Here is a 24,482-nt window from a genome sequence, read left to right as displayed (position 1 = left end):
ATTGGCGGTAAGTGGAGGCACCAATAGGCCGAGTATACTGACCTTGCTTACAGTGATCTAACAAAGGTCACCGTATGGTCGCAGAGGTCACATTAATTCTCAAAGCGGGGGATTCGCTGACGTTGTCACATCCACAACAGTGCTCTGACATTACAAGTTATTAATGAGCCTTGTCGCAAGGACCCCCTCCCACTGGAAAACAACCCCCCGATGGATGGTCAGCGCATGATGGGCCCGAGCCAGCCCTGCGTGTCCTTTTGACCCCACTCACAGCCACATGAACTCCACATGAACCCCCGTGAGCAGGTCAACCGACGGTCAATAACGAGATACCGCGACAACAGTACTTCATGACTTTATTATTAATATGATTTCAAAATAAACAAAAAAATAATAATAAATGTTCTGTCTAGGCCAACAACTTGCATCATATGGCCACATGGTGGCATTCCAATGCCAAGTTTGTCTTTTCACCAAATTGAGTTGCTCATGTGCCCTCCAGTTGTTTTGTTCTGCGTTGACCACATACAGATGATGATGCCACCTATTTCCTCACAGCCTCCCCTGTATGACCCCGGTCGAAGAAAAGAACCTTTATAAATACACACGCGCCCCCTGCCCACAACGTTTTTTTGCTATTCCTTTGTGGTGTAAAGATGCACACAACACAATATTGACCTCAGCTGTATTGTCCAAGTGTAATTTCTCACACAGACCAAATGCCCGGCTCCTTCAGTCCTACTCTTTTCCTATGATACATTAGAGCCGAGGGAGTGCACCAACTATGAAACCATACATCAATCATAGCACAGGATCCCCCCCCCCCCCCCCCCCAAAAAATAAAAATAAATTGACATTTTGTTTTTAGGTTAACAGCTCCCTGAACAAAAGTGTGGCGTCCTCGCTCTGGTCCAGTTATTGTGACTGGAAGCAGACAGTGATTAAGTTGAGGTCATCCAGCAAACATCTGCGACACCTGCTTCTTGGTGCTCAGCTGTCATGATACACAAAAACATAAAGGGAACATCCCAGAAAAAACAGTTTAGGCCAAAAAATAGCTCCGAGAGGCATGTTTGTTGGTAAATAATAGTGACAAAACATGCCCAAATTCAAGACAATTAAATAAACAAAAACAAGTTGGCAAAAAAAAAAAAAAAAAATCTAATAATATAATATTGCATGTAAATATTGTATAAAATCCTTAAAAATACAGTTTAGGTAACTATTTAAGTACTGAAGTCATCACAGCCAAAAGTGCAGAGGTCCATAAATAAAACATTGACTGTGGGGCTTCTCTTGGGTCTAAATCCACTTCACTGACCCAGTTGCCACCACAAGGGGCTAAAAGAGAAGCAGGTCAAACGGTCAGAGTTCACGAACTAGGACGTACACTGAGAAGAGGACGCTCGGTGGTTTGTTGTCGTCTGCTCACACAAAGCAACTGGGAGTCGGCGGTTTTGTTGACAGAGGCACAGGGTGGATGGTTGGGGATGGGTGGTGGTGGGGGGGCGAGTTAAGGTCCGGGTGAGACTATTTCAAATCAACAGCGTTTACAGTGAGCAGAGGGACGGCTCCCACAACACACAGACACACGAGCATTAAAGCTACGCAAAGGTCAGAATAAATACACAAAAGGCAGAGCGGCAAAGGAAGCTCGCACGGTGAAGGTGTGGAGCTCGATCTCGGTGGGCTGCTGTGTGTCGCTTCTCGCAAACAATTGGCTGTCATGATAATGCAAAAGTGCACCATCTTGATGACAGGCAACTATGTTGAAAGGAGGGAAAGAGCTTCATTTACTAGAAACGTAGTGCTTTGCCGCCATCGTGTGGCATCTATGGGCAATTCTAAAACTTTTCAGGGAGGCTTCAATTACTTGCTATTTGCAGCAGGCCTCTGGCCCTAACAGCCGTGAATAGCTGCAGTTAAATGATGCAAACATTTTGCTGTCATCACTACTACTATTGTGACGGACTAGTAAATCAACTGGGATCGGCTCCCTGTGATCCTGAACATACTTCTTTCATTTGTCAATGTCCATTGTTGAAAAGGAGTGGTACGAATCATACGAGCTGTGTCAAAAAACCTCCAGGACTGGTGCCAGGTCAAGTGAGTAGGGAGGTTGCTGTTCTTCTCGGACAGAAATTGTTGGATGCTCAGGGAATTGAGAGCAGAGTTGTTGTTCTGCTAACACTCGTCTCTTCTTGCGCACTCAACACAGCAAACATCTCAGGATCGCTTTGGAGGCGTGCTGGTCTGCCCCACCTTGAAGGGGAAAACTCAAAATTTGTAGTTTGGGTTTGAAATGTCTGATGACGAGGGCTGTCAATGGATGGATGTTTTTTTATTTTATTTTATTTATTTATTAAATCAGATTAATCACACTTTTGAATTTTGATTAATCACAGGTGCCAAATATTCCAACACATTTTGTTTTGAGATTGTATTTTAAACTTGTGCTTCGATGAAAAGAGTTCAGCGCTGCACTACATGCAAATTACCTTTGTTTTTTTCTTAAGTCCCATGGGGGTGACTTTTGAAGCAAAATATGCTGCTGAGCGCACCAGTCGGAGTCTCCGCACTAATCTTTGCACTGGCAGTAAGCGTTTGACCTGATCACTGACCTGATAGCAACCTGCACCGCATTTCAGATACTCATTCGGAGTTAAGGTAAAGGAGTGCGTATGGTCAAAATGAATTGTGTGATTAATCCGAGTTAATATATGATGAATGCAATATTTTTGGGGTGACTAATCATGAGTTGACGCTTTAACTTTGACACCCCTACTTATGACACCAGTCCTTGAACGTTTCTGACACACCTCGTATGTGTTCATGGAAGAATTCTGTGGACTGTGTGAAATTGAATTTGATTTATTTTGAAGTAACTGAGCTCTTGAAGAATGCACTCACTAGCTGTTGATTCCATGTCAAGTGCTTCACTGTCTAACGATGAACATGTCAGTATGTGAAGCTGTTCCACATCCACATCTTGGCAACTCCTCTGGACAGCATTCAATTACTCAATGCAACACCGGTTGTTGAAATGGACTTCTGAAATTAGAGTTCAGAACATTCATTGGTAGTCTGCGATAACATTAAAACTTTTATAAATAATTACATTAATCGACCGTTAATTTCACCCATATTTAACCAAGAAACTGGTAACGTGGTTCTACAGCAGCTTTGTGAGAGATCAACTGTTATTTATTTCGCCTCACCCTGCGATTGACTGTGGAGCAGCCCAGGATGTTCCCTGCCTCTTGCCCAAGGTCACTGTGGATGGATATTTCACCTTCTTTTCTGAAGAAGGAAGCTACTCGCCAGCAGGCGAGAGCGCACACATACACAGCAGCCCAAATCAACAGTTACTACAGCTAATTCATATTACGTACCTCCCACATCAAACACTGAACTAGTGGCAGAAAGCAAGAACAGTTAAAACTTGTACAGTTTCTACAGAGATGAAGAAAGGAATGGCTATGACGGTCAACGGCCTACAAGGACACTGAGGAAGAAAAAGGAAGCCATTAAGACAATACTGATTAATCAGGCAGCCCGATTAACACTTGGTTCCCCCCCTCCCAAAGCGGAGCTGGGGGGATGTTTAACACCCACCTCACACTGCAGAGAAAGGCACTAGAGTGGGCTTGTTGCTGTTGGGCGTAGAAAAATAAAAGCGATATACATTCATAGCTCACAGGTCATTTAACCGCAAATCTGGGAGTAGAAACACAAATGCACTTGTAGAAAAATAAAATGTAAAAAAAAAAAAAAAAAAAAAAGACTTTTACAAAGGGGGGGGGGGGGGAGACGCATCGCATGGCCCCTACTTTTCCTTATTTTTGTATACTGGGAGACGAGTATGGCTACTTTTGTTAGTTTTAAAAACCCACCAGTAGGTAATTCAGGAGCGCGCCGGCGACAAGCAGTGGAGCCCTTTGGTGCACGCTGACATGGGAGGGATGCAGTTAGAGGGCAGGTGTGGGGGCGCTTCAGGGGGTTGCATTTGGATAAGGAGGAGGAGAGTGGCTGCTTGGCGGGAGGTCAGAGCTCAGCTTTCAGTGCAAGGAAAGAGTCAACACAATGCATGTTCAGACGTTGGGAAAGCAGAGACGCCATCTAAACACCCAGCGTGACGTAAAATGTGTGCGTGTGAACCTGGGAGGTACACGAGTGTGCGTTCTAAATTAAGAAAAGTGAGTAACTGTGAAGGCCAATGAGAAGGCCGGATGCAGCTAAATGTAGGGGGATGGGATGGGATCTGGCCGGTAAGGAGTGTGAACGGGAAGAAGGTGAGTTAGTTAGCGAAGAGGGGAATAACAAGTGCAGGAGTGTGAAGAATGAACGAATGAATGTGTATAGAAAATCTTCCCCATCTTCAACTCTCCCATTCCCGCCTTCCTCCTCATCCTCCATCAGTTTCCTGCCGCCCCTCGCCAGTGTCGCGTGAAGGCGCAGCGTCTTCATGTGTGCTTCTTTGTCCTTGCGCGTGTGTGGTTGCTGTTCAGTGATTCAGTCGGGCCGATGAACAAGCTGCTCCTCGAGGAGATGTTGCGACCTCCGGCTCCACTTCCTGTCACGTGGCCGTCGCCTCCAGGTAGCTCTGTAGTTTGCGGACAGTGGACTCGTCCAGTGAAAAGAGGTCAAAGTCAAATGTGGTATTGGTCACGTTGAAGTGGCCCGTCTCCTCAATCAGGTTGACAATCTGCAACGCAAAAGTAGAGTCACAATTTCATTCACTCATTGGTTTAAAAAAAAAAAAAAATCTTTTCAACAAAATGTGTCACCAGCAATTTGAAATATTTATCTCGAAAAGGTGAGCTCATGCTATGAACCATAAACAGGCATGATTACTTGGCTGTTGTCAAGAGTAATGTCAATCATGAGGTATTTCAAGCACATCTGATTCTGTAAGCTAACCCTCTTTAACCAATTCAGCCTAATGGATTTCCATACTAAGCAGCAACTAGACAAAGCAGCACATAATTTAGACACAAATAGTTTGCTGCCTAAACGGGTTGCCTTAGAAATAGAACTCGGCGTACGGCGCTTACAACAGAACAACAGCAGCAACATAACAAGCCATCTAGATGAATAATTCTCACTTTTATTAACCTTGGGAGAATAAAAACTTATGATTGAGGTGTGTCACGTAAATCACTTGCTCATGTCGTAACACGTAGCCAAAGGTGCGCACAGCTCCTCCTCTTAACTCCTCTCGCGAGCACAATGAATAAAAACAGTCACAGCAAGTCAACTTCATCATGTTATTCAAATACATACAATTGAAACACCACTGAATGCATTTTGCAATGAGGAAAAACATTGGTAGAGATGTTAGAATGAAACATTTTCTTACAATTTGGTAAAAATAACTCGGCTGTAGCAAATTACCTCAGTTATGGCAACTTGTGCATCAGATTTAAAACCTTTTTAGCAATGCTAACTCCCAAAATAGGCACACTAAAATATAATATAATGGAAAAGAAACTGGTTTACTTATATTAATCTCACAACTGTTCATTTGTAGAAGATGAGTAGAAACACAAATGCAACCAAATTAGCCTTCTGTTTTTTATAAACTTGCTATAAACATAATTTTAAGGATAAACATCATACTTCTATTTGGGGTGAGGCATTCATTTGGATAAAATAATAACACAGCATGTCTAATGGGCTGGAATCACACTCCATGGTTTCCAGTGACCCAATTCCAATTGTTTTGCTCTCACGTGGTGCATTTCGATCACACGCCATTGGCAGCGAATATGGAATCAGATATTTTGGGATTGGAATCGCTGTTGTAGCAACTGAACTCTGTCCTAAAACAAGGACCACTGTAGTTATGTACACGTAATGTGGGCATCAAGCGCATACAAGGGTGTTTCAAGTGTTCCATGGGTACATGTAAATCGACGAATATAGGTATTAAATCCAAATTGTATGTCTAGTGTAATTCCAACATACATCCAACTTTAACAGTCAAAAGCAACGCAGTGATCATGGAAGTATCAGGTAAAAGAAAGACAGGAACACACCTGCTGCAGGACATTACGCTCCCTTAAAGCCATCAGTCTGCGATGGAGGTCCACTAATTCTTCTGTGTAGGCCTGGAGCGTTTGGGAGGAGGGAAAGGTATTCTTGAACACCGGTACATAGTTATAAAATGAAAACGAATGCCTAGGGGTTAAAAATAGTAAGTAAAGAAAACATTGTAAAATCAGCAAAAAAATAGTTACATCAATGCAAACAGCATGGATTTTTGTTATTATAACAGATAGATCCATCTGAAGGATGTTTAATGTGGTATTGAGAGTACTTCACAGTTTAAGAGATTATTTAAGAGAGAAGACTTCAAGGGTTCAGTGGCACTTTGTCAAAACATCTGTATCTATTTGCAGAAGTATTCTAAATGAATTACTGAGCATGGGTTAAAATGTTATATGTGAGAGATGAGGCATAAAAAGTTGAGGTATTTACCCTTCCTACCTTGTCGTATCCCTTCTTCAACACCTTCTCGGAACGGAACGACGAGTCTGGACTCTTTCTGCCAGATACCTGCACTCACACACAGAGACACATAGATTAAAGAACGTTACGACAGACAAGAGATGGAGGTTGTTTCAAAAACAAATGGAAAAAATGCCTAAAACCCAGAAATTACGAGTCTTTACTGTGAAAAATAATAACTGTATATTTATTACAAACACACATTTGCTAAAATGAAAATGCAAAAGCCAAGTGAATCCACATGGTGGTGGAATAGTGCTATAGCAACACAGAAGATGTATCTTATAAGTTGAGACAAGCTAAACTGTTGTCATCGTTCAGAACCGAATTGTTTAGTCGATATGTCACTGAAGGGAAGCACAAAACGAGGCCTCACTTTATTATTGGAGGAGCTGTGTTTCTGTGGGGGTGGGGCGGGGTCTCGACTGGGGCGGTGCGAGCCGTCACTGCTGTCACTCTCGCTGTCCAGGCTCAGTCTGACAGGGGGGAAAGGGACAAGGTCAAAGGTCACTCACACACAGATTGCTCCCTTTCTGTATGTGGAGGTGAGTCACATTTCATTGAATGTCCGATTCATTGCCATTAAAATGGGTCAATGTTATCGATGGTTGTATTTCAGAGGTCCCACCGTGGGTGGGGGGGGAGTTCCTCTGAAAAGACTGACCGAGAGTCACGATTGGGGGGATTAGTTTTAACAGGGGTCCCCTCCTCCGAGCTGCTGTCGTCATCGTCTGACTCCTCTGACTGGATTTCCTCCACCATGGATCGCAGGGGACCTGGGAGAAACAAAGACTACTTAAAATAACACGCTGTGGATTGTTTTGTTCATACTAAACGACTGTGATTATGAAACGTTATCCGACAGATATCATTATTTAACATTCAAATGTCTCTCACAAAATATTTAAATTCATTTAATTTTTTGAGGACTCATATTTGTATTTAGTATACATGGCCCTCAATGGGACATTCACGTGTGTTCTGAATCAAGTTTAATATACTGCACCTTGTCCTGGTTTCTGTCCTGGCTCAAAGTCAGAGTCTGAGCTGGAGTCGGAGCTGGAACTGGAGTTTGAAGGACTGGAAGGAGCTGATTGCTGTATGAGGAGAGACATGATGATTCTTTTTCATGTATGTATACTGAGGTCGATCCTACAGCTGCTCTATAAGTATGCTTTGATGATAATTTTTGTTGAGACTTGAAAGACTAAATGACTATGGGCTGGCAAGTCTTTGTTGATTTAGAATTAATTAGATGCAGATCTCTTTGCACTTTGGTTGCTACAAATAAATAAATAAAGCACAGAATGACCTTGAAAACTGATCCAACAATCATCATACCTCAGACTTTGAAGATGCTTCATCCTCTGAATTTGACTCTTCAGACTCATGAAGTTTTTTGGGCTCTTTCAAATCCTGGGTGTCATTTTTGCCCTTGGCCCAGCGACCTTTTTCCTTGGAGTGTTTCTTGTCTGTGTAGGGCTGACTGGCAGCAGATGACGACGACACACGAGGGGAACCTGTGAAAGGGCCACCAGAAGGGCCTTTAGGCCCCTCAGAGCTGCCCTTTTTCTGCTTCTTCACACTGGGTTTGGGAGACTCCACAGTAGAGGGTCTTTTGCTGGGGGCTTTGGATTCTGCCGTAACCCCTCCTCCTCCCAGACCTCCACCGCCACCGCCACCGCCACCCCCACCCCCACCCCCTCCACTCCCAGCCCCCCCTCCTTTTGGAGACATGCCCTCCATCTTTGACTCCTTCAGGGTGAGTTTGGGCTCCTTGAAGGCTGCCTTGGGCAGGACTTTTACTTCATCTTTAACTTTGATGTCTGATGGCTTTTTCGAAGATGAGGATGAGGAAGGCTCACGTCCACTCTTGCTACTTCCATCTCTGTCATTGTCCCCTTTTGACGTGGCTTTGCTCTCTGAGTCTTTTCGGGGTCTTTCACGGTGCTCCTTGGTCATCTTGTGTGGTTTGGGTCCCTTGCTGCTGCCGCCACCTCCTTCTTTACTGGGTTCCTGGAGGTAAAATACAAAGAGAGAATCAACAAAGCATTGCTATTATCTTAAAACTCTGTTTAGATTTTCTGGAAAATTGATTGAGCTAAACATGGATCCTTGACCGCATAAGACAAAGTGACCATGTACAGTGGATATAAAATGTCTACACAACACTGCTTGAATGCCAAATCTTGTGATTAAAAATGAGACCAAGCTAAACCATTCTCAAAACATTTCCCACCATTAATGTGACATATAACCTGTTCAACTCAAATAAAAAAAATTAATCTATGTGGAAAAATAAAAAACTAAATAGGTTTGTTGAATAAATATGCATACCTTCAAACTAATACTTTGCTGCAGCACCTTTGTCTTATCTTACATCCCTCAGTATTTTGGGTAGGAGTCTGTCAGTGTGTCACCTCTTAATGTGGCAATATTTGGCCACTCTTCTTTGCTAAAAAAACGCTCCAAATCTGTCAGATTGCGCACAGCCCTCTTCTGATCACCCGACAGATGTTCAATGGAACGCCTACAGACCACCTGATCTTTATTTGGGGTAATCAGAGGCACTTTAAATGGTGGCATGTGTGCGCTGACTACCACTTTGATTGAATGTTATAAGTCCCCGGTTATAAGAGGATGTGTACACTTTTGCAACCACATTATACCAGTTGTTGATTTCTACTTCCCCTCTAAGAATTTAAATTTTTTTTTAAAATAAAACTGAAATGCACAGGTTATAGGTGACATTAACGGTGAAAAAAGTATTTCAATGATTTATATTGGTCTCTGCATTTGAACAGTGGTGTGTCGACGTTTTATATCCACAATACATTTTCTTAGACAGTAAATATTATGCATGTAATGCAAATGTTTGTTAATGTTTAATGCAGTCGAAACAAATCATAGAATATATAATCATATCTTTCAAAAACAACCTGCTGTCTTCACAGCATGAGAAAGAAATGTACGTGCTGGAATATCACAAAACCTGGCATGTATGTAACCTGGCAGGTGTGTAGACTTTTTATATCCACTGTAGAAAACTTGTATTTCCACATTGTCAATTTAAATTAAAGGCAAATATTGACATGATGTTTTTTGACTACTGGAGAGAAAAGAACACATCTATGCCCCATTATTGACAATGGAATGATAAACCAACTTATCAAGAGACCTAATACGATCAATGTAGAGAACATGTCACAGTGTAACTGAATTCACCCCTGTAAAAAGGGGTAAATGGAAAAAAAAAAAACACCTTTTTTTTCAATGTGTAATTAGTCATATTTTGCATCTCATATTTATAGGACTTTGTAGTCTTGTTGCAGTCAGATCAAGAGAAAGTACAGTTGCAGAACAAAAAACATTTATTATCTGTGGTTAGATTTAACTGAGGCAAGACTGACTGATGCGAAGAATCTTCACATTTTCTCTCCACAGAAAAGATGGCTGACTAATTTAGCATGCATGCTGGTGCTAAACGACAGTTGGTAACAATTATAGGCTTGAGTCAGGCAGCTTGGAGGGCAGATGTGATGTTAAAGGCACACAACTAAGCAAATTGGCAGTTTTACTCTCACAAAGGCAATTCAAAAATGTATGAATGATAAATGAAGTTGTGGAGGAGAAATTAAACTACCAAATAATTAAATTTTTTCCACATGGTTTGATTTGTACGATTTGTATTTGAAGGAGAAAGTGGAGCTGTGGCAAGTTGCTTGTAAAATGACAAGTTGTGTCTTGGGAGCATAGCCAACCTTTGACACATGAGAGGTCTTGGTTTTCTTGGGATCTGAGAAGGCTGAGAGGGGTATGGTGGGGAGGATTGGGTAGTCTGGACTGGGTCTTGATACGGCTTCAGCCACCTCTGGAACCACCAACACCTACATTTAACAGGGATGATAGTTGCACATGTGTCTACACCAAAAACCCTATCAATAAAAAAAAAGATGTATATCAGGATTATTTTCTTATCCAACCAAAGAGAAAAGGAATTCAGAGAATTTCTTTACCATGTTAGTTGCTGCAACCAAACAGTATGGACAAGAACATTGGGTTCAAAGTGTGTTGAGCAGTCTCACCCCTCCAGCTTTGATCAGCTTTTTCCTGAAATCTTTGGTGGGGTTGTTGAAGGTGAGCTTCTCACAGCGGAGGTGGTTAACAGGAGGATTGCCCTCCAAATTCAGGAATAGGTCATAGTTGAAACACACCTTTTTTGGCTCTTCCTAAACAAATTCCAAAGAACATTTCATCAATTCATTACATCAATATAAAAGAGTAGGTGAAAGCAAACAGCCAACCAACATGAAGTGAAGTCTGCACACTGATAAGAATCACAAATATTACTTGGAGGATTCCCTTCAGCATCATCTGTAAGGGCACTTCATTATTTTAAGGGAAAAAGTGTTTCCATTAAAAGGATTAAAGGCTTCATTTGGTTAAAACGGGTAAAGGTCCTCCAGTAAAAATTGACCAGCGTTTAACAACAACAAAATTATATCCACTCCATAAATAATAATTAAAAAAACAGCAACACGTTTTTAGATACTTCGGATCATTTTGGTCGGACAATTGCTCATTTGGGCACTTTAATCTTTTTAGACGAATCTATTAGAACCAATGAAACTTGTCATTTTCCCCCTCACCTTGTTCTTGAAGTATACCTCAATAAGCATGAGGAAGCCTGCATAGCCTGATTCCTCCACTTTGTATGGGGGCTCCTTGCATACTGGAGACACAAACACAGGCGCAACATTCACCCGGATTATATTTTGGGATTTTTTTTTGGGGGGTGAATTTATAATTCAGATATATAAAAACACAAATCATGTGAAGCAACTTAAAAGTATACTTTTCTTGTCGGCTCCAATTACCTACATTCCTTGTGCTGCAAAAACAGCAGGTTGTTGGTGAAAGATTTACTTAGATAATGTGCTTAGCTGCATCAAACATTAAAATATATTTGCATTACATGCATTAAATTTACTGACTAATAAATGTACAGTGGATATAGAAAGTCTACACATGACTGTTCAAATGTCAGGTTTTTGTGATAAACAATGAGACCAAGATAAATCATTTCAAAACCTATTAATGTGGCCTATAACTTGAACAACTCCATTAAAAAAAAACTAAAATCGTTTTGAGACGGGAAGTAAAAATGGACTGAAATAATGTGGTTGCACAAGTGCGCACACCCTCTTATAACTGGGATTAGTTTGTGCTCAGAATTAACCAATCAATCACAAGCAAATTCATGTTAAATATGAGTCAGCACACACCTTCTACTATTAAAGTTCCTTTGATTAACCCCAAAAGAATTTCATCTGTTCTCCTTGGGTTTTCCAGACATACTGTATGACTAATAACCCTGAAACTGCAGACCCTCAAAGCTCATTTAGATCAGCCGTATGGAAACATTTTGGCTAGGTGGTAGAGAACAAAGATGGAAGGGCCACACTTTTTGCAGTCCTTTACAAAAACTTCCTCAAGTCACGTCAAAAGACACCATCCCGAAATTAATTTAAGTTTAGCACAGACGAAAACACAAGCAAAGTCTACGCTGACAGATTTATGTATTATATATATATATATATATATATATATATAAAATATTCTTATAAATAAATAGATGTAATATATACTGTATTACAAATATAGATATTATTATTAAATCCTGAGCAAAAACAATGTCAGGTCAGTCAAGCTAATGTTCATGTGTCTATACATAAACATACTTATGGTTAAAAGAACATTTATATCAATAAGGTTTTTTACAAAAAAGGTTGACTGTGCCGTGTTGTTTTCTCAAACCCCTAATACTTTTAAATGAGGTGATTAAACGACATTGAAATTTCATTAAGCTTCTAGTTGAGTCTTCATTTTGACACTGAACTCTTTTATTCTTCCTGTTTTAATGATGTGTCTTTCTGTTAATTACTTCAGATCCGCTGTTTTAAATAAATCCATTAGCTGATGTGCAGCACATTAGGTATGAGACTGTGAAATGTGTCTTGTCTTAGCGGAAGTGTGTGAATGCTTTCCCTGTCATACCTCTCTTGGGTTTGGGGAAGCTCTCATGCAGGCGGAAGACAACCTTATCTACAAAGTGCTGGATGTCGCCGTTCTCTGGCCCTCTGACAAACACCATCCAGTCGTGGGTGAAGCCCTCTGATGTTACTTTCTTCCTCAGTTGAGCTCTGTGGCCCAACTCCAGTTTCACCTGCACTGTGCACTGGAAAGATGAGAACAAATGTAGCTGTCAATGCTGCACCTTTCGATTTGGTAGAAAATGTCCAGGAAGTGCAAGGTCAGGAAGCGAAGAAACAGACCCTGAGAACAAGAAGGATGCATCCAATCAAAACATGCCACCCATTCTCGACAAGTTTTCCATACTTAAATTATCACAGCAGCAAGGTCAAATAAATGTCAGGTTTATTTAGCTGGGCCCTTTGTACATTCAAACTCTTTACTGCTTTCATGATTAATGACCTGTATTTGATTTCATGATGATGTACAGAACAATCATCAATTTTAATATAGTCAAGAGGTGCAAGAATTAATCAATAACCCATTAAAAATCAATTGATGGCAATGAATGTTGTCTGGTGATCATGTCATGGCTTTCTTTGGGTAACATCGAACAGCATTCTTACATTTTTCTAACACTTCAAATTCCAAAAACTTGTTTGATTGAGACACAAATCAAAACTGCTGTAAAAGTTTTCTTAAACTAAACAGCTGAGCACACAACAATTATAGGTTGCCTTGATTTTACTAAACACTAGTGCCACGAACAAATCAGCGAGGATTCGGGCTGAATAGAGAATCAAAATGGGGAAAAAAAAAAAATAATAAATTAAAAAACTAATCCCGAATTATAATTTTCGCATTGAAATGAAAACAAAAAAAAAGGACCGTAATTTCTCACCATGATATATTTAACTTAACAGATTTAAAGTATTTTGTCTTCATTTTTTAGTATCACTCTGTCAATCTACCTGATGTCAACATTGTAAATGTAAGCTGCAGACTACTATGAGGATGTCTTGAATCTTCTACTCACAGAAGGCTAAAGGATTCTAGATTTATACAGTATATCTATGGAAAAGTAGGCCTACTTCATATAAAATACCACATTTGCACAGTGAACACAGTTCTGTGAAACTGAACACCTCCTGTCCAAATATTTTAAGAGACCGAATATTGCAATTTATCAGTCAACCGCTTCTGTTCAAAAGAGGTTGGTTTGGTGGTTTGTTGAAATTTCAGATTGCTCATATGATTAAAAAGATTTATAACAAGATAATATTCAATAATTGTTAATATTTTCTCAAATGTAGTTGTAATTATTTGCACCCAAAAAAAGGGGAAACAATTTAATTCTCATTATTTATTAGGCTTTACACAATCAGGATGTTTGGGGCCGATCACAGATCAGGTTAAAAAAAAAAAACGATAACCGATCACCGATCTGATCACAAACTGGAGCAATGTGTCTATTTACATGACTTGTTCATTTATTGTACAACCCCAATTCCAATGAAGTTGGGACGTTGTGTTAAACATAAATTAAAAAAAAAAAAGAATACAATGATTTGCAAATCATGTTCGACCTATATTAAATTGAATATACTACAAAGACAAGATATTTGTTGTATTTTGTTGTTGTATTTTACGCTTCATAATGCACCACACATTTTCAATGGGAGACATGTCTGGACTGCAGGCAGGCCAGTCTAGTACCCGCACTCTTTTACTACAAAGCCACGCTGTTGTAACACGTGCAGAATGTGGTTTGGCATTGTCTTGCTGAAATAAGCAGGGCCGTCCAGGAAAAAGACGTTGCTTGGATGGCAGCATGTTTCTCCAAAACCTGTAGGTTCCTTTTAGCATTAATGGTCCCTTCACAGATGTGTAAATTACCCATGCCATTGGCACTAACAAAGCCCCATACCATCACAGATGCTGACTTTTGAACTTTGCGTCCATAACAGTCCGGATGGTTCTTTTCCTCTTTGGCCCCAGAGGACATGACATTCACAATTTCCAAAAACAATTTGAAATGTGGACTCGTCGGCCCACAGAACACTTTTCCACTTTGCATCAGTCCATCTTAGATGAGCTCAGACCCAGAGAAGCCGGCGGCATTTCTGGGTGTTGTTGATAAATGGCTTAAAATTAGCATTTACGGGTGAGATTTCCCTTCAAATAACTAATATTCACACCCAAACACCGTAATAATACATACAGACAGGTAACATAATATTCACGGACATATTCTTCCTAATCTGTGAAAAAAAAAAAAGTTTACAATAAAGTTTGATCGCGACGTTCTTCTACTCTTTGTTTAAGCTTACAGAGATGTGTAGCTCCATGTATGCATCGCACCATACTGCCCCTAAGAGGCCAAGGGAAAATTCCAGTCGCAGTTTCTGGCAAGGTGTAGCATAGCGTAACAAGCAAAAGTTGCATGCGCTCTTTCTCAGAATGCATTGCTCTAGTTAAAATTACTGTATCATGTTTTGACTGTGTTCAAATGCATCTTTACTGTATTTTGTACAGACAGGGTTTAAACTGATGTCATGTACAGTCATTTAATTGGTGTTTTTTTTTTAAATCGTGTGTTTACTGATGCTCTTGATGGCAATGTGGCAGCCTTACTCAGAATAGTTAGTGTGATGTATGTTAATATCACTTGAGGCCAGTAGTAGTGTGAATGCAAGCTGATCCATGTGATGCGTAAAATGCATAATGATGCCATCAATTCAAATAGAATTAAGGGAATCACTCGAAAATTCAGCTAATGATTCCAAGGCATTGTTAACTTTGGAACCGGTTCCCACTGATTTCGATTCTTGATACCCATCCCTATTTATAGCTTATTAGGCTACAGATATACTGGTCCGGCCCACTTGTGATCAAATGTGAATGTGGCTGGCGAACTAAAATTAGTTTCACACCCCTGCCTTAAAGCATTGGCCTGTTCAATCAGTTAGCGTATCAATTTGACAGATTCAGATTGTATTTCGACCAGAATCCTGGAATAGGTTGTCTTTACCTTGAAGGTTAAAAAAAAGCACCAGAATTTTTTTATGCCAAAGGTAGCTTGAATCCCATGAGGAGGACCATGTGAATTGTACCTGGGTAGACACAAAGCGGTGTCTCCCAGTGGAATGGAATGACGTAAATTGGCATGGGAGTGGATTGGCTGCCTGAGTCATTGATCACCAAAGATTTGTCCAAAGGAAAAAGGACATTGCTGGAATATCTCTGTCAGCTAAGAACAACGACAGCGTGCCAGCAGTGTGTTTGAGAGAATGTGTACAGTAGTCTAGTAGTGGCTAGTGAGGAGTCTATGGCATGGCGTGCAGAATGAATTAAGGAGGTAGTTGACAAAATAAGCAACAGAATGGCACTATATATCCCAGAAAAAAAAGTGAAGTGAAGGATTTGGCTTCGGCAGTGACTGGCTCGTGAGCTGGGATTGGGCCTGTGTGTGTGGGGGGGTGGGGATTGCAGGGGGGGTAGAAGGCTGAGATAAGCACTCCATCCAGTGATCACATTGCAACACAGAAGGACACGCATGCAATGCAGGCGTACAGTCACACACACACCTGGCACTCTGCCTGGCCATTTTGTGGCAGTAATGCCCTCTTAGAATCCAGACTCCACCACACCCTACCATGGAATCGTAGTAACCACCTGCATCAGCCTCAATGAGCTCAGATATCTGAAATGGGACAGGGTGATTGGGTATATCTATTTTTTTTTTTTTTATAAAGTGCCATAATAGTTCAAAACAAAATGGAAACAAATGAAACAAATTGCTTCAGTGGGGGAAGAAAAAACAAATGCATACTGTTCAAAGGTTTTCCCCCGATCAAAGAGTACAATACACTATCACCCATCGGAAAAAAAGCAGGAAATCAGTAATAAGAACAATCATCCTCTCATCCCAACCACAGCACTCGCATACACACACGTCTCACAACAAGAAAAACAACTGATCTCTCATTGGCATTCCCAAACAAAGTGGGGCTCCCATTCGAGACGTGGCCAGTGATCATTCCCAATCCACTTATGTCAAAAGGAGGCAGCTGGCAACATACAAAGTACACATTTACAACAGAGCCCATCAGCCTGCCACTTCAAAGTTTGGAAGGGTAAACTCTAGTGATGCACCGAAATTTCGGGCACCGAAAAGTTTCGACTCAAAATGACCCAAAGTGCATTTTCGTTTTCGGACCGAAAGACGAAATAAAAAATCCAAAACAGTATGTGGTTATGATGCAAGAAAAAACCATGGCCGGCGCACATCCGTGTACACTATATTCTAAAAATAAATAAATAAATAAAAAACAGGCAAGTCCACATTGAACAGTCGCCCAATCTTCCTGCTTTCTACTGTTCGGGTACTAAGGGGAATGCTTGTTCCACGCTATTATGAGCCACTCCAGCTACCTACAAGCTACAGCTAACCCAGTTAAACACTATGCCGAGCTGCAGAGGCAAATGTGTGCTTCGTGTCCATTGTCAATGCAGCATAAGTCACTAATCATCGCCTCCATGGCAGCGAATAAGCTACACTTCTGACAAGTATTGTTGTCACAAAGAGAGGATGAGGAGTAATTAACAGGAGGACGGGGCAGTCATGCTAATTGCTAAGATATCATTACATGAAGTCGCAAAACACAAAGTTAAGTGATTGGGTGATACAGTACACTTGTCACACATGTCTGGCTGGAAAAGCATTATAGCGGAGAGTCATAAAAAGGAAGCATGATGTCTCCAGCTCGTTTTATATTGGAGAGGCAAGGTACAGAGGGGTGTGCTCTAGTTAGAGAACACAGATCGATTGGTTTGTTTATTGTGGTCAAACTTAAGGCATCACTAGTAAACTCTGTTGTAGCTTCCAGTTCAGTGGAAACGTGGGACTGTGGATCCCACAGATTAATTAAAAAATGTAGACATATGGAGGTTCTTCTTATCGTGTGACTGATTATTACAAGAAGAAGATAAGCTTTTGCGTTACATTCCCGTTGTTACAGAGTGGTGACAATTACCCCAGCAGAATGTAGTGTCTTGCTCTATCTACCCTTGGGTACTAAACTCAGGAGTTCAAGCAGTTATTCTGATACCCTCCACAACTTTTTAGAATGGAAACACAAGAAATGTGTATCGATACTCTTTTACTAGGTGGAAATTGGGTAAAAATATCTATAGAGTTTTGCCCTCTTTGCCAGGACTAAAAAAAAGTGTAAACTTTTAAATATAGATTGTTTGCTTTAGCTCAAAGGCACGGTGAACGACTGGTTAGAGCGTCAGCCTCACAGTTCTGAGGACCCGGGTTCAATCCCCGGCCCCGCCTGTGTAGAGTTTGCATGTTCTCACCCGTGCCTGTGTGCGTTTTCTCCGGGCACTCTGGTTTCCTCCCACATCCCAAAAACATGCATTAATTGGAGACTCTGAATTGCCCGTAGGAGTGACTGTGAGTGCGAATGGTTGTTTGTTTGTATGTGCCCTGCGAATGGCTGGCAACCAGTTCAGGGTGTACCCCGCCTCCTGCCCGATGACAGCTGGGATAGCCTCCAGCACGCCCGCAACCCAAGTGAGGAGAAGCGAATCAGAAAATGGATGGATGGATGCTTTAGCTCAGCTAGGCTGGAAAAATGTTTTTTTTTTCCAAAGACACAAAAGTGGAACCAGGTCAAGCACAATTTGTTATGGGACTAGTTGACTTCCAAATTCCCAAAAATTTTTTACATAGGCAGTTATGTGGAATAAGTTGCTCCAGTGTCAAACGGTTTTCATCATACAACATTAATTCATTGTACAAGGACTATTTTAATTTGATTGGATATTCTTAACAGTCTTAGTCGTATTAAGAAAACTTGACAACACGATAAGAGCGATACTGTAACCTAGTGGCATTAAATATGTTACAGAATTGTACTGAGCAGTCAGACCCTTGCCTGTCTGGTTCTATGGTTATCATCACATTTATACTATTTGCCATTACGGGTTACTCTTCTGTGGTGCCTTTACCAAACAAAAAACAAAAAAAAGCAATAGAATATTCAAAACAGACTTGTAAAGGTGCAACAATTAATAAATTAATTGACAACAAATCATTTATCAAATCAAGCAACAACTACTTTGATAATTGATCAATTGTTTCGAGCCATTGTTTTACTTAAAATTGTCAAAATTCTTTGGTTTCCGCTTCTCAAATGTAAATATTCTCTAATTTCTGCAGTTCTCCATGAAAGAAGACTGATCATCTTTGTGCTTCATCAAAATATGACAAACATCTGCCTTTACTTTGGAAAACTATGATAATTCCCCCCCCCCCCCCCCCCCCCCCCGCCCTATTTTCTGAGATTTTTCAGACCGAACCAACCATTAACTGAATCATAATAGATTCATGGAAAAAAATAATACTCAATTTCATCTATTATGAAAATAGTCGTTATTTGCAGCCAGGGTATGAATAACCTGTAACTGACATGCATGGAACCTGAAGCCGCCTCAGAAGTGTATATCAAATTAGTAGTCCTTCACATTAATGAGTACCCAAGAAGTAGCTCTCAGTTTCAGAAATGTTGGTGAGTACAACATCACTGCCTCGTGTGATATTGCTTAATTGTTTATTTGGTTTTGTTTAATGATTAAACAATACCAAATAAATGAAAATAATTGGTTAATTATAAAAAAAAAATAAAAATTGGTTAATAAACTAATTGAAAATTTTTGTATCTGATTATTCACTGGAATAATCAAGAGAATAATCTAAATATCTGATCGTGACAGCCCTACACATTTGTTAGAGGCCTAGTCTAGTGAAATTTCAGATTTGCGTTACATCAACCATGATGATAATGGTTGTTTGAAATCAAGTTTAGTTTGACTTTTATAAGATATTTCCTCATCGAAATTCTACAACTTAAACAGGTTCAACTATATTATAAAGCAATGCAGATCAATTATCCCCTTAACTACAACCTAAATTAAAGATCAAAATCTTTATTGCAGTATCTTTGACCTAACATTGGCGTCCATGTTTGTTGCCAGCTTTCCGTAGATCATGCTCCTGACACCACTGAGCTTTACCCGCTCATCCCAGGATTTTGTTTTCCACTGCATACAGTGCCCCTCGCTGTAGCTGGTTGTCATAGAAATGTCGAAGGAAGGAAACTGCTGGGCCATCATCCTCAACATTACATAAAAAATCTGGCATCTTGGAAACCCTCAATTGAAGTATAAGCCCATCCGCCTCTCTTTTTGTCAGGAACCAGGCAGAAGGAGAAATTATGGCATCTCCTAAATTCACTATATTGTATTTTCTGTTTGCATCCTAAATTAAATGTCCAGTAAAAACAGGGATAGCATTTTGGCTACATGTCTTACAAGGATACAAGATTACAGGTTCATTACTTAGTAATAATCAGGCCAATCAGTTGTCTGCAGAGCAATGGTAGCAACATCAAAAAGCACCAGGAAAAGACACAATCAAAAATATCTTTCCATTGGAAAAATCATTAACTGACAACAAATGTGTGCATATCTATGCAATTCCTTCATAAAAGGCGAACACTGACGATATTTGTAAGTTGCAGACAGCTGAACGTCCTCTGCATGCTCACTCACCAGTCTTAAACAACTAAGACAAGCAGTTTCAAGAGAATGGCTGATGTTTTACACATAAGATGCAGTGAAAAACCATTACAAACAACTAAAACTTGTTACATATTGTGTAAATATGTTAATTTATTCAAATACGTATCTGTTAGTGAAATAATCAAGGAGGAGTATGGGGGAGGCAGTATGTCAATCTGTAAGGACTTGTCTGATTCCAGTGTGGCCACTTGAAGGCCACAGGCTCAAGACCTGCTGAAGATCAAGCACTATGGAAACTAATTAGAATTAAGGTTAATGAAAGGGATGCCAGTTGCTACCTGAGCATCGTCAATGTGCCATGAACTGAACAGCCAATTGCTCAAGGGAAGAACAGCATGTGGATGTGGCACAGGTTGCATATATTTCTACAAGACTTTACGCCGATCTGATCGGTGTGACCGGTATCGGCCGATAATTTGCATTTTATGCTGATCGGCTGATTGGCTTTGTCATAATTCGCCGATCCGATCAATTACGTCATCGATCGGCTCCGCACAAGACATTTACTCTGCGTCACCGTCGCGTATGAATCCAAAAGCTAGTTTATTTTTAGCCTTGTCACGTGTCTTGTGGCGCAGTACTGCAACTCGCTGACGGCCAAGAAAGTGTTTTTCAATCTTGTCGGTGAAAAAACACGTCATCAGTGTGGGACTGTTTTGCGGTGTCTCAGACAAACAACAAGTAAGTTATTTTCAGTCCGTGCACAACTGAAGTACATCGTCGGGAAAAATCATCAAAATGCTTCAACACAACAACTATGATCAGGCGCCTGAAGAATGTACACAAGGAGGAGCGTTCAGTGTTCAAGCAACGTAGCGTGGGGGGGATGAAAAGCCAAACGGACGCAAACTCTGGACAACACCCGTCCATATAGCCGGGACAATGAGAAAGTTAGAGTAAGCATGTCATTAACAGTATTTATTAAAGTAACTTTATTACAAAATAAAATAATTTAATTACAGCAAGTTAGCACCCATTATTTCTGTCATGTTGTAATGTTGATTTGACCTAAACTTATGTCAGTGGCCAATCCTTGAATGCCCCCGAGAGGTAATTGATGTTTTCACTTTTGTCTACAACCCCAATTCCAATGACGTTGGGACGTTGTGTTAAACAAAAATAAAAACAGAATACAATGATTTGCAAATCATGTTCAACCTATATTTAATTGAATACATTACAAATACAAGATATTTAATGTTCCAACTGATCAATTTTATTGTTTTTTTTAGCAAATAATTGTTGAAGCTTTGTAGGTGGAATTTTTTCCCATTCTTACTTGATGTACAGCTGCAGCTGTTCAACAGTCCGGGGTCTCCGTTGTCGTATTTTACGTTTCATAACGCGCCACACATTTTCAAAGGGACACAGGTCTTGACTGCAGGCAGGCCAGTCTCGTACCCGCACTCTTTTACTACGAAGCCACGCCGTTGTAACACGTGCAGAATGTGATTTGGCTTTGTCTTGCTGAAATAAGCAGGGGCGTCCATGAAAAACACGTTGCTTGGATGGGAGCATATGTTTCTCCAAAACCTGTATGTACCCTTCAGTATTAATGGTGCCTTCACAGATGTGTAAGTTACCCATGCCATTGGCACTAACACAGCCCCATACCATCACAGATGCTGGCTTTTGAACATTGCGTCCATAACAGTCCGGATGGTTCTTGTCCTCTGGCCCGGAGGACACGACGTCCACAATTTCCAAAAACAATTTCAAATGTGGATTCGTCGGACCACAGAACACTTTGCATCAGTCCATCTTAGATGAGCTCGGGCCCGGAGAAGCCGACGGCGTTTCTGGGTGTTGTTGATAAATGGCATTTGCTTTGCATAGTAGACTTTCAAGTTGCACTTACGGATGTCGCGCCAAACTGTATTTACTGACATTGGTTTTCTGAAGTGTTCCTGAGCCCATGTCGTGATATCCTTTGCACATTGATGTCGGTTTTTGATGCAGTGCCGCCTGAGGGATCAAAGGTCACGGACATTCAATGTTGGTTTTCCGCGTTGCAGCTTACATGCAGTGATTTCTCCAGATTCTCTGAACCTTTTGATGATATTATGGACCGTAGATGATGAAATCCCTAAATTCCTTGCAATTGTACATTGAGGAACATTGTCCTTAAACTGTTCGACTATTTTCTCACGCACTTGTTCACAAAGAGGTGAACCTCACTCCATTTTTGCTTGTGAATGACTGAGCAATTCAGGGAAGCTTCTTTTATACCCAATCATGGCACCCACTTGTTCCCAATAAGCCTGTTCACCTGTGGGATGTTCTAAACAGGTATTTGATGAGCATTCCACAACTTTCTCATTCTTTTTTGCCACCTGTCTCAGCTTTTTTGGAACGTGTTGCAGCCATAAAATTCTGAGTTCATGATTATTTGCTAAAAACAATAAAGTTGATCAGTTTGAACATTAAATATATTGTCGTTGTAGTGTATTCAATTAAATATTGGTTGAACATGATTTACAAATCATTGTATTCTGTTTGGCGGCACGGTAGCCGACTGGTTTGACCGTCAGCCTCACAGTTCTGAGGACCCGGGTTAAATTTTTCCCGCCTGTGTGGAGTTTGCATGTTCTCCCCGTGCCTGCGTGGGTTTTCTCCGGGCACTCCGGTTTCCTCCCACATCCCAAAAACATGCATTAATTGAAAACTCTAAATTGCACGGCCGTAGGTGTGACTGTGCGTGCGAATGGTTGTTTGTTTGTATGTGCCCTGCGATAGGCTGGCAACCAGTTCAGGGTGTACCCCGCCTCCTGCCCGATGATAGCTGGGATAGGCTCCAGCACGCCCGCGACCCTAGTGAGGAGAAGCGGCTCAGAAAATGGATGGATGGATGTATTCTGTTTTTATTTATGTTTAACACAACGTCCCAACTTCCTTGGAATTGGGGTTGTAAAATGCTAGAGAATCATTTTGAGCTGGGATGGGCTCCACAACGCCCGCGACCCTAGTGAGGATAAGCGGTATAGAAAATGGATGGATGGATACAGTACTCAGTATACAGTACATAAGTATATACAATAAATGAACAAGTCATGTAAATGGACACATTGCTCCATCTTGTGATCGTTTTTTAAAACTTGCTGATCGGCACCAAAAATCCTGATTGTGTAAAGCCTAATTTCTACAAGTCTAAAGTTGTAGGCAATGTACTATTGTTGCATGAGTTACACATTTAATACCTTACCATCCAATTACATTAAATCATGCAAAATCAGTTTGATGTGAAAGTTTCTCCACTAATAGTGTATATTTTGGACACTTTGGTTCAATGAAAGCTGCCAATCAAAGCATGAGTGCGGTTCAAAGTTTCCACATTGGTATTTTGCCAGACTCCCCCCATACTCATTGGCATTATATTGAGGAAAAGTGCACACGCGTTAACAATTAACCAAATGTTTGCCAATATGAGTCTGACATTACAAAATAGTAGTGCCCACGTTGGGTTGTATGACAGGTAGCGGGCCCCCGCCCTGACTCCAGCAGCACAGGACGAGCGAGCCTTTTCCCGGCCGGCGCCTTGTCGCCGCGGCTCCTTAGCCAGCCTTTAGCCAACGGCCGACACTCCTCTGGTTCTGTGGACGTGCTAGCTTAGCTTGCAACCGCCACTTCAAAAGCTGTTCGAACTAACTAATACTTGCATTAGACTTTGAACCGAAACAGAGAATGCTAAATACCGGGTGTGTGTATCTTTGTGTAGTGGTTTGTGGCTTCGGCCATGCAGCGGTACTGAATGGAGCGGTAGAGTGACGCTAGTTCGCGGTAAATGCCGATGTATGAGTGGCCAGCTAGCATAGCTCCAGAACCAAACAACTACGACTTGTATAGCAGCAGGAGCAGCGTTTTTTTCCCCCCCTCTCTCTCTCCCTCTCTGTCGCTCTCTTGCTCGCTCTCTTCAAGCGACTACAACAGAGGATTCTCGCTGCCCGACCAGCGAGAAAGCCGCCTGTATTTCCCCCGTGAAAAGTTCAGCGTCCAAAAGCAGAGACAGAAGCCACCCTACCTGGTTCTCCATGTTTCACTGGCCTCAGTGATTGTTGTATTTATTTACAGCGGCGTTTGTGGAGCGTCTCCCCTGCCTCGGCTCCTCATTGTGTGTCAATCCAGCCGAGAAGCGGAAGGCAGACGGCTCCCCTCCCCGTCCAGACGGGCCGCTGGAAAGCAACCCAAACAGAAAGCTCTCTCAGCCAATAGGACAGCGGAGATTTTCGGCTCTCTTGAAATCAGCCAATCAAAGCCCATTAGAAGGCGGGCCTTGACTCTTTCTGCAAATA

General features: G+C 41.1%; 1 protein-coding gene across 7 annotated transcripts; it reads right to left on the bottom strand.

Moving 5' to 3' along the window:
• Positions 1-339: 339 nt before the first annotated feature.
• Positions 340-24,312, bottom strand: mllt1a (MLLT1 super elongation complex subunit a). 7 transcript variants are annotated; one of them, XR_009769076.1, is made up of 13 exons: positions 24,212-24,312; positions 12,568-12,748; positions 11,160-11,242; positions 10,596-10,739; positions 10,272-10,397; positions 7,852-8,526; positions 7,517-7,607; positions 7,139-7,286; positions 6,887-6,986; positions 6,481-6,558; positions 6,039-6,110; positions 3,219-4,705; positions 340-3,051 (listed from the first exon to the last, which is right to left on the bottom strand). XR_009769076.1 is itself a non-coding variant. In XM_061684363.1 (12 exons), the coding sequence occupies exons 1-12, from the start codon at positions 24,221-24,223 to the stop codon at positions 4,577-4,579; spliced, it is 1,839 nt and encodes a 612-aa protein (XP_061540347.1). In that variant the 5' UTR covers positions 24,224-24,312; the 3' UTR covers positions 340-4,576. The 7 variants fall into 7 exon arrangements, 4 of the variants coding, with proteins under 4 accessions (XP_061540347.1, XP_061540348.1, XP_061540349.1 ...); XR_009769077.1 differs by having other exon boundaries at positions 340-3,313; positions 3,894-4,705; XR_009769078.1 differs by having other exon boundaries at positions 3,894-4,705.
• Positions 24,313-24,482: the final 170 nt, after the last annotated feature.

Source organism: Phycodurus eques, chromosome 8, assembly GCF_024500275.1.
Source record: "Phycodurus eques isolate BA_2022a chromosome 8, UOR_Pequ_1.1, whole genome shotgun sequence".
Lineage (NCBI taxonomy): Eukaryota > Metazoa > Chordata > Actinopteri > Syngnathiformes > Syngnathidae > Phycodurus > Phycodurus eques.
The sequence above is the reverse complement of the archived record's forward strand: the minus strand, read 5'-3'. Positions and strand labels throughout refer to the sequence as shown.

What these genes read in the sequence shown, in the direction of transcription:
- mllt1a (XM_061684363.1), bottom strand. An exon ending in AGACCTCTCATGTGTCAAAG is followed by an intron (nt 8,527 to 10,271) that starts GTTGGCTATGCT and finishes TTTTACCTCCAG; the next exon opens with GAACCCAGTAAAGAAGGAGG. An exon ending in ACAGCTCCTCCAATAATAAA is followed by an intron (nt 6,559 to 6,886) that starts GTGAGGCCTCGT and finishes GTGTGAGTGCAG; the next exon opens with GTATCTGGCAGAAAGAGTCC.